Genomic DNA, 9,873 nt, shown 5'->3' with positions numbered 1-9,873 from the left:
AAAGGAGAGCTTGCTGGCCCTCAGGGACCATCTGTGAACCTGCGGGATTTGGGCACTGGAGAGCTGGAGGCAGGAGAAGGGTAAGAAGAAAACAACCAGCTGGTGGGGTCCTAAGTGAGGAAGTGGGATTGTAGCCCAGGTGACTTTGTCACTATGTTTTGTCTCTCTGTGAAGTGAGTATCCTTTTATCCCGGAATGAATGTTACCTGATGGATGCTCTGAAACGTAGAAACTGTGAAAAAGGGGAAAAAAAAAACGGGGGGGGGGGGGGAATTTTATTACTGGGAACTGGGTTTCACTTACTGGAAGCGTAAGCTTTGGTCTAATTGGGGCAATCAGTGGTCAGAGGCCAAAGTTGTAAAATTTTTATGGGTTTGGAAGTGAACAAAGTGAGTGTGTGCTATATGGGGATTATCGTTGAGACCTACCTGATGAGATCCTTTGTAGGAAGTGCAAAAATATGCGGTTGTAGAATTTAGTGATGGTGATTGTTACTATCCGAGCTGTTATTTTATGTCCTGATTGCGAGGAAAGATGAGCAGTGACTCATGGAGGTCACAAGACTTTACAAAAATGGCAGGCTTTAACACTGGAGTGGCAATTAAACCCAACAACAGATGCTGTCTATTAATGCCCCTCCCCTCCCTAATAAAGAAAGGAGAGAGAATAAGGGACAGAGACTTATGGTTGGAAACTAAACGACACAACTTTAATGAAACAGTAATGAGAACAAGGAAAAAATTACTAAAGCTATACAACTATCCAGGAACGTTACTAACTATACAGAAATACACAGGAAAATGATCCCACCTTCCTCCCCCTTTTCCCCCACTAACTCTCACAGGGCAGCCCTGGGAAGGTCCAGGCTGGAACCCTGGAGTCAGCAGCAGTCAGGAGCCGGAGGCAGACCAGGGCTCTTCCCAGAGAAGAGCTGCACCTCAGCCGGGCTCAGCGGCGCCAAGGTCGCTTGGTGCTTCCTGGTTTTGCCTTCACCCTCAGACAGCTCAGAATGAAACTGGTCTGAGTTGCCAGGCCCTGGACAGAGGGTTTGCAGTCATTCTCCAGGGGCTGAAGTGCTGTGACCAAAAGGAAAAGAGAGGCAAAATGAGCCGCGGTGTCTGCAGAGCCATCTCCTCCAGCCCCCGGCAGCCCCTTTCCCTTCCAGGAGAACAGAGCTGCTGCAGAGGAATGCCCAGCGTGCCCCTGCCATCTTCCCCTGCCCCCGAAGCATTTCTCTAGAGCAGGGCCTGGCATGGCAGCACCCTGCCCAGGCTCCGCCCCCTGCCCCTCCAGCCCCGACCAGCACAGCTCTGCCCCTGCTCACCGCTGATCATCTCAGACAGCTTCTGCTGGCTTTGGCCCCGCGCAGCAAGCCCTGGGAAGAAAGAGAGAGAGCGTCTCCAGTGTGCTGCTCCCCCCCCCCCCCCCCCCCCCCCAGCACACTCCGCCCCAGCACAACCCCCGGCCCGGCCGCCTCAGCTGCACAACCTCCTGCCCCTCCGCAGGGCTGAGCCCGCGGAAGACCAGGAGTGACAGGGTGGCACTGGGCAAGGCGGCCACCAAGCCCCCCTGCGTGGGCAGGGTTGGCAGAGGGAGGCCGAGGCCCTGCACGGGGCAGCCATGAGGGGCTCTGGCAGCCACACGGCTGCTCCTGGTGCCAGGGCAGCAGTGGGGACTGGGGCCTGGCTGCCAGAAGGGGGTCCGCAGGGGCTGTGGCTCACCGATGAACCTGATGGCTTCCATTCTCAGGGTGGCCTGAGCGTTATCCAGGTACCCCAGGCTCTGATCCAAGTAATCTTCAGCCCTGGCCCTGTCCTGCAGCAGCTGGAGAGAGCGGGAGGCTATGGGCATGTCCCAGTCCCTCCTCCCAGCCCATTCCCCTCTCCCAGCCAGGAGCCTGTGGGACTGAGCTGGAGAGGGAGCCCCGGGGGTGCCAAGAGAGACCCCCGCGGGGTGCAGGGAGGGGAGAGGGGCCTGGAGAGGAGCCCCTGGGGGCTCTCTTCTTGAGGAGAGGGAACAAGGATGCAGCTCCAGGCTGTGGGCTCTGGGCTGCAGCAGGGCTGCAGGGGAGGCAGAGTTGCAGAGCCCAGAGCCCAGACTTCTTCCTCCTCCAGCCTAAAGCTTGCGGGTTGTCCTTACCAAGCACTCTCCAATCCTCCATGTCTGCTCTGTCTGCACCAGGTGTTGGAGCTGTTGCCACTTGAGGAGCTCTGCGGCAGCAAGGAGGGCTTGGCTGGAGGCCTGCACAACAGCACAAGTTGGCAGATGGCAGCACGGCCTGGGGAAGGAGGCCTGGCATCCCCCTCCTTCTAATCTGCCTTTATTCCTGCCCTGATCCCACCCCTAGGAACCCGTTAGGGACAAGGTGCCCTGGCCCAAAGAGCTGCGGGGCTCTTCCTGCAGCTCTGCTTTGGAACTTGTACCTCAGCCACGCTCTGGGTGTTGTCACTCATGTGAAAACAGAGCGGGAGCAGCCCTCGTCGCACTTGGTTCCTCATCTGCCTCTTGCACTTCCCCGCCACCTTCTTCAGCAGCTCAGTGAAGAGGCTGATGGAGAGCTCCCTCAGCTCGCTTAACAGCTCCTAGGGAGAAGCAGAGGAGGACTTGAGCAAGAGCAGCTCTGCCCATGGTGAGCCCGTTCCCAGCTAGCAGAGCCCGCAGGGTTCAGGGAGAAGCTGAGCTGGGCTGCAGAACTCGGAACCCATCCATCCATCCATCCATCCATCCATCCATCCATCCCACAAGAGCCCAGAGGAGAAAAGGAGAGGAGCAGCCCCTGCTCCAAGTGCCGCCCACAGGATGGGCTTCTGAAGGGCTCAGGCTCCCACACCAGCCTTACGTTGTCAAAGAGGGGCAGGAGCTTGTCCACCAGCTCCACAGCCATGGGGCTGGCCTCCTCCCTCGTCAGTTCACCCGTCACATTTCTGAAGACCGTCAGGGCCTTCATCTTGTTATCTTCGCTGCCCTGCTGCAGGACCTCCATCAAGTCTGGCAGAAGCACCTTCATTTTTCTTGCCTGTGTGGAAAAGAAGTTTCCATTTGGTGATGAGATCACAAGTGCCTGGAAAGCTCCCCAGGCAGCCACAGGGCCCCACCATGGCAGGGAGGTGAGGGTGTTTGTCTGACTCCCAGCCGAGGCCAAGCCACTGCAGTCCCCAGCCTCCTGCCTGCCCTCCAGAATGCCTGCTCACCATCTCAGGACTCTCTGACAGCGTGGCAATGCTGCTGAGCACCAACGAGAGCATGCCCGGCTCTGGTGCCTCAGAAACCTACAGAACTCATAGGTTCGGGCAAAGTGCTCCTCTGCAAGTGAATGCTGGCCAGCAGCTGAAAGAAACCCAGCAGTGAGGGATGGGCAGAGCTGTGGAGCTCCCTGCACTGTGCAGCTCCTGCTTCCCCCCTGCAGCTGAGGACGAGGGCACGGGGGCCCTTTCTGGGAACTCACAGCCAAGCAGGATGTGTCCTCTATGAGAGTGCAGAAGAGCATCTTCTGCTTCCTCTGCTGGAGCTGCTTGAGGAGCTCGGGCAAAACCATCTCCAAGGCCTGGGGCACGGAGAACATCACCTCCCACATGTCCAGGCCAGTGCTGCAAGCCAAAGCACTCTGTCAGCAGGGCTGCCTCAGCCACAGCAGCATGGCCTGGACAGCCCTGCAGGATGCAGCCCCTGCCCCACGGGTGGGATGCCCCGGGCAGCAGGAGAGGGCTGCTCCCTGCTGGTGCTCCCTGCAGTGGAGGGGTCCCTCTCCCCATAGGCTACAAGCCCTCAAGTGCCCCTTCTGGGTACTTTTGGGGCCAGTACCTGTCTCCTGTGGAGCCTTGTCCAACAGCGCCGTGACTGCCTCCTCAGGGCACTTCTCAACCATCTTGAGAAGCAGCGACCGCACCCCCTGCCAGGCTGACTCTGTGCTCATGAAGCGCAGGTTCTGGTAGATGCAGCTCATGATCTTTGGCATCTGGAGGGGGGGACACAGGGGAGGATGGATGGACGGATGGAGGGATGGAGGGATGGAGGGATGGAGGGATGGATGGTGCTGCCTCTGGAGTGCAGCATTTCCTCAGTTGCCCTTCCCAGCCCTCTCTGCTGCCTTAAGGTGGGTGGCTTCAGGTGCCCGAGCCACCCAGGTCTGGGAGGGATGGAGGGAGGAACAAGGGCTGACAGAGCTGAAGGGCAATCCAGGCACAGGCCACTCACATCTACCAGCCAGAGGTCAGCCTCTCCCGTGATCCCATCCACCACGCTTCTAACCAGCTGCTTCTTGAAGATGCTGAGATCTGTCAGGCCCTTGATGGTTTGAGGAGGAATCTGTCCTTTCCGAAGGCTGGAGGTACTTTGCTAATATCTTTGGGAGAAAGAAGAGAGCAAGACACGTCACACAGAGTGTCCTGATGGGGTGGCCTAGCTGGGCTGTGCCAGCAGCCAGGTGGGAGGTGCCCAGCAGGGATGGTGGCAGCAGTGCGCACGGGAAAGCTGGCAGCGGGGGCTGCAGCCCCTGCCGTGGGAGGATGAGGAGAGAGGACCCCCAGGGATAGCAAGGAGGTGTCGGGGGGATGGGCACAGGGTGCTGCTGGCCCTAGAGACACCCGGGGCTTGCTGGTGGCCAGGAGGGCTGGAGCTGCTGCTGCTGCTGGGATGCTGAAGGGCAGCCCTGGCATCATCTCTGCTCGGGGACAGCAGGAACCCTCTCCCCAGGGACAGCGAGGCCACGCCAGCTCCCCTGTTTCTGGTGCCGTTGCTGACACACGTCCTCTGCTGACGCCCTGGACAAGGGTGGCAGCAAGGGGAAGGTCATTACCTCGGTAACATTTCTGGCTTAGAATACAAAGTGATTCACAGGGGAAAACCATTGACAGCACTGCTGGAGTTCTTCCCCTCTTCTCTCTTAAAGAAACTGAAAAATGAAGAATAAGGTTGTTATCTGATATATGCAGGTATTCACCTCACTTAAACACTCCAGGGTTGAGAGGAAGTCAGAAATGTAATTTTAAAGCACTGTTCACATCACTCAGGCAGAGAAACAACTCACCAGTTACTAATTACTCAACAGGACTAGTTCTTGTTTTTCCAGAAAGTAAAGATTAATAAAATGGGTATGGCAACTTTTAAACATTTGCTCTGCCTGGGACTGCTAGAATTTGCAGAACAACAGTTTAACTGACATCCTAACCAGTCAGTCTTCTGACCAGCTAATTTGCCTTAACACAGACACAAAGAACAAATTTAAATATTGCTAAACATCACATAATATACAACAGATGAAGCCAAAAAGGCCTAATAAAACTGTTTAGAGACAGAGTTTTTAGCTTTTAAACAGCAAAGGTATTTATTTGGGGATCCGGGGAACTCCCAGCTCTCGCTGGACAAAGAGTTCCGAGGGTTAAGGGAAAGGGTTAGGGTGTTTATACATTCAAAGGAGAGGTTACATCATCCTTACATACATATTCATGGGATGGCAACGTGCAATCATAATATTTATAACAGGCGGAGTCTGGGCGGAGTCGTCTTTTGGGGATATGTTTCGGGGTCTTTGGGGGTCTTCAGATAAGTAACGAAGTCTTCCTCTGGGTTGAATTTTTTACCTTTCTTGTTTTCAATGACTTCATCCTCTTGTTAATTGGACCCTTGCAATTATCTTCCCCGTATCTGCTTGTAATGGCAGTCTCATCTGTCTTCCGTGCAGATGTTTACACTCCCCCAGTGCCTAGCTAATCTTGGTGGTGCCAAGACTTATACTTCTAACTATCTCCAAGACAGAAGTTAATCAATCCTGTTAGGGTCTTGACCTGTCTCAGCTGCTTTGTTCACTTCTTTCTCAGTTTAACCCTTAATTCTACTAGTTATGAATACAAAGATATTACAAGTTTTAATTCTACATAAAGTAAATTCACACAAACAGCTTGGCCTGCTCTCCTCTCCTTACAGGAGTTAATCCTGTCAGGATCTTTCTCTTTTTCATTCCCCCCTTTCCTTAGAATTTACAAATTCTTTCGTCAAGTTCCAAGGGAAGGTTGTGATGCCTTTGAATCACAGTAGGAAGGATAATGTGAGCTCCTTCAGGAACGTTCTTGGCAATGTTCAGGGGCCCTCTTGACTCGGGAGTAGTGGATCCAAGTGGGTTGCTCCTTAATTCGAACCGCAGTGAAGGTGGTGAGCAACACTTGAAAGGGTCCTTCCCATTTCTCTTGCAGAGGTTTCTTTAAAAGATTCTGAACATATACCCAATCACCAGGATTAAAAGGATGCAGTTTACAATCTGGTTGCTTAGGTTGGTGATCCATCAGCACCGTGGCATTTTTATCAAAAAGTGCTTCCCCACAGCTATAACATAATCATACACATATTGATTACTTATTTGATCTACAGCCTCACTATTTACAGTCTGCATTGCATAAGGTCTCCCATATAAAATTTCAAATGGACTCAATTTTTCTTTTGAGCGGGGCTTCATCCTTAGTCTGATTAGAGCAATAGGTAAGGCTTGGTACCACTGCAAGTTAATTTCCTGGCATATTTTCGCAATTCGTTGTTTAATAAGATGATTCATCTTTTCTACTTGCCCACTAGCTCGAGGTCTATAAGGCATGTGCAATTGCCATTTGATTTGCAGTGCCTTACTTATTGCTCATACAATTTTAGCACAAAAGTGCAAGCCTCTGTCCGAGGAGATGCTCCTAGGCACCCCAAACCTCGGAATGATTTCATTAAACAAGACTTTAGTTACTTCTCTTTCTTTGTTTGTTCTGCATGGGAACGCTTCAGGCCACCCAGAAAATGTATCAGTCAAAACCAAGAGGTACTTATACCCCCCTTTCCTTGGGATTTCAGAGATATCAATCTGCCACACTTCCCCTGGGAATTTTCCTCTATCAATTACTCCCTGGTGTAACCTTTGTTGCTGTGTTTGGATTATTTTTCAAACAGCGTTCACATTGGGATGTGACCTGTTTCACTGCTGTGAATAGCTTTGGTCCTGCTATTCTAACTTTTAAATGCTGATAAAGATGATCTAATCCCCAGTGGGCCTTGTCATGTTCTGTTTTTACAAATTGCCATACTAATTTCTCTGGCAGCACTAGTTGTCCTGTTTCTAGCTGACCCCATCCACTATCTAACATTTTACCTTTATTTCTTTGTATCCACTTATGATCTGATTCCTGGTACTCTGGTTGAAAATTAGTATCCAATTCTTCTGGTACCAGGGCCAATACTAAATCCTTGGCTCTTGCAGCAGCTAATTTAGCTTCTGCATCTGCTGCTCTATTACCTATTTCTGGAACGGTGTTACCTTTCAGGTGCCCCTTGCAATGCATTATGGCCGCTTGAGTTGGGAGCTGAACAGCCTCCAGCAACTGTAGGATTTCTTCTGCATATTTTATGGGTCTTCCCCGGACAGTCAGCAGTCCTCGCTCCTTCCAGACTGCCCCATGGGCATGCACGACAGAGAAAGCATACTTAGAATCCGTCCATATGTTAATCCTTTTCCCTTTTGCCAGCTCGAGGGCACCTTCTGCGCTGAAGTTCCCACAGGCAAGGGACTTGATTCAATTACCTGCTCTGTTGCAGTTACTGCGTAGCCCGCCATCCTTACTCCCTGCTTTACAAAGCTACTGCCATCCGAGAACCAGTCATCTGCCCCTTCGATTGGCTCCTCCTTGAGATCCGGACGACTGGAATACACAGGTGGTTTCTAGACAGTCATGCTCAATTGGCTCTGCTGGTAGTCTTCCTTCTGGGAACGATGCTGGGTTGACAACATTAGTCACTTGAATGGTTATGTCATCTGATTCAACTAAAATTGCCTGGTACTTCAGGAACCGAGAAGGTGACAGCCAATAGCCACCTTTCTGTTCCAGTACTGCTGATACAGTGTGGGACACTAATACAGTCATTTTCTGGCCCATAGTGAGTTTTCTGGCCTCTTCTATGTTTATGATTACTGCAGCCACTGCCTTCAGGCATGTGGGCCATCCTTTACTTACCATCCTTTACTTACTTCGTCTAGTTGCTTAGAGAAGTAAGCCACAGCCCTTTTGTATGATCCCAATTGTTGAGCTAGGACTCCCAGGGCCATTCCCTGGCGTTCATGTGAGAACAGCCAAAATGGTTTTGTTACATCGGGTAGACCTAATGCTGGGGCTTTCATTAGTTGTTGTTTCAGTCTTTTAAAGGCTGTTTCTGCCTCGGGAGTCCAGAGCAGAATATTTTTAGACTCTTTCAACAAATCATATAGAGGTTTGGCATGTATCCCGTAGTGGTATACCCACAGGCGACACCAACCTGTCATTCCTAGGAAGGCTCGCAGGTCTCTCACCGTTTCAGGCCTGGGCATCTGGCAGATGGCTTCTTTCCTCGCTGTTCCTAGGGATCTCTGTCCTCCAGAGATCTCATATCCTAGGTAGACCACCTTTTCTTGCACCAGCTGCGTTTTCTGTCGGGAGACTCGATAACCATTTAAACCCAAGAAATTTAACAAGATTGTCCACTCAACACATTGTTCTTCTGTTTCAGTTGCTATCAGTAAATCATCCACATATTGCAGAAGAGTGCCCTCTCCCTGTGGCCGCTCCCACTGTTGCAATTCTTTAAGGCCAATTGATTTCCAAATATTGTAGGACTATTTTTATAACCTTGAGGTAACACCGTCCAGGTTAGTTGTATTTTTCTCCCTTTACTAACAAACTCCCATTCGAAGGCAAAAATCTTTTGGCTTTCTGGGGCTAAGGGAAGGCAGAAAAATGCATCTTTCAAATCTAACACTGTAAACTAGATCAGATTATCTTTTAGTTTGGTCAAGAGTGTATAAGGATTAGCCACCACTGGATGTAGAGTCTTGGTAATATCATTTACAGCCCTTATATCCTGTATCAGTCTGTAAGTCCCATTTGGTTTCTTGACTGGTAATATTGGTGTATTGAAATCTGATTCACATTCTATCAGTAGCCCTAATTCTAAGAACCTCTCTATCAATGGCTCGATTCCCTTCCTATCTTCTAGCCTCAAGGGGTATTGTTCACAAGTACCTTTTTCCTTATATTCCCTCCCGGAATTCCACAAAACTCCTTAAAATGCATCCCAAGGGGGTTTTAACATTAATTACTCTGTTCAGTCCCCATTTATGCCTAATCCAGAGGTTACAACTGTGGGGCCCCTTTCTGGATTACCAAATTCTATTCAGATTTCAGCAATTTACAATTTCAACACCTTACTCAACTTACTCTAGCATTCAAGCGCACTTCTTATTTTGTTTTAACAATCCACATTCACACCACTCGCTTCGTCTGTCTCTGGCCGGTCCCCTCGCGGGTGACACGGAAACGCAAATCGGGACTCCGCACTCGCTTCGCAATTAAATTGCGTCTCAGTCACTCACTTTCACACACACATACACACATTCAGTCAGAACTTTGCACAGGTAAAATTTTACACAGAACCTTACACGTTGCTTTACCGCCTACGGTCACAAGATGCCGCTATAAACCACGAATACCTTCCGGTGTTGCGGCAAAAGACTCCCGGCAAACCCCCCGAAGAGAAAGCTAAAACTTCTTCGGTAGGGACGCGTAACCACTCAAACTCTTAGATTACAACTGCTTACAAGCAGTACAACAGAATAACATAATCATCAATCACCATACGATCATATGAACCACAGCATTACCAAAAACCCGTTATCAACCCTATACAACACAGAGAGTGAACCTTCCCACTGCTGTGAATGAACTTCAGTTCTCCTGGGGATCTGAAACCCCCGGAGAGGGATGAACTCAGAGATACAGTGGACTCCAATCCGTCAGCCTGGGGGCGTCCCCCGAGTCCCTGTAAATCCTGGGGGACTCGAACCCCTATAAATCCTGGGAGGACTCGAACCTTCCT

General features: G+C 50.8%; 1 protein-coding gene across 2 annotated transcripts; it reads right to left on the bottom strand.

Annotated features, from left to right (window-relative positions):
- Positions 1-687: 687 nt before the first annotated feature.
- LOC139804663 (maestro heat-like repeat-containing protein family member 7) lies at positions 688-3,619 on the bottom strand. 2 transcript variants are annotated; one of them, XM_071762121.1, is made up of 8 exons: positions 3,446-3,619; positions 3,192-3,327; positions 2,840-3,016; positions 2,424-2,582; positions 2,140-2,241; positions 1,722-1,824; positions 1,325-1,375; positions 688-1,076 (listed from the first exon to the last, which is right to left on the bottom strand). In XM_071762121.1, exons 2-8 carry the CDS (start codon positions 3,243-3,245, stop codon positions 949-951), a joined length of 774 nt encoding a protein of 257 aa, XP_071618222.1. In that variant the 5' UTR covers positions 3,246-3,327; positions 3,446-3,619; the 3' UTR covers positions 688-948. The 2 variants fall into 2 exon arrangements, with proteins under 2 accessions (XP_071618222.1, XP_071618223.1); XM_071762122.1 differs by having other exon boundaries at positions 3,192-3,619.
- Positions 3,620-9,873: the final 6,254 nt, after the last annotated feature.

The sequence above is a fragment of the Heliangelus exortis genome, chromosome 18 (genome assembly GCF_036169615.1).
Source record: "Heliangelus exortis chromosome 18, bHelExo1.hap1, whole genome shotgun sequence".
NCBI classification, from domain to species: Eukaryota; Metazoa; Chordata; class Aves; order Apodiformes; family Trochilidae; genus Heliangelus; species Heliangelus exortis.
The sequence above is the reverse complement of the archived record's forward strand: the minus strand, read 5'-3'. Positions and strand labels throughout refer to the sequence as shown.

Coding starts and splice junctions, on each gene's coding strand:
- LOC139804663 (XM_071762122.1), bottom strand. CDS start 3,245: ATGCTCTCGTTGGTGCTCAGCAGCATTGCCACGCTGTCAGAGAGTCCT. Junction 1,825..2,139: donor GGAGGATTGGAGAGTGCTTG/GTAAGGACAACC, acceptor CGCTCTCTCCAG/CTGCTGCAGGACAGGGCCAG. Junction 1,077..1,324: donor GCTGTCTGAGATGATCAGCG/GTGAGCAGGGGC, acceptor TTTTGGTCACAG/CACTTCAGCCCCTGGAGAAT.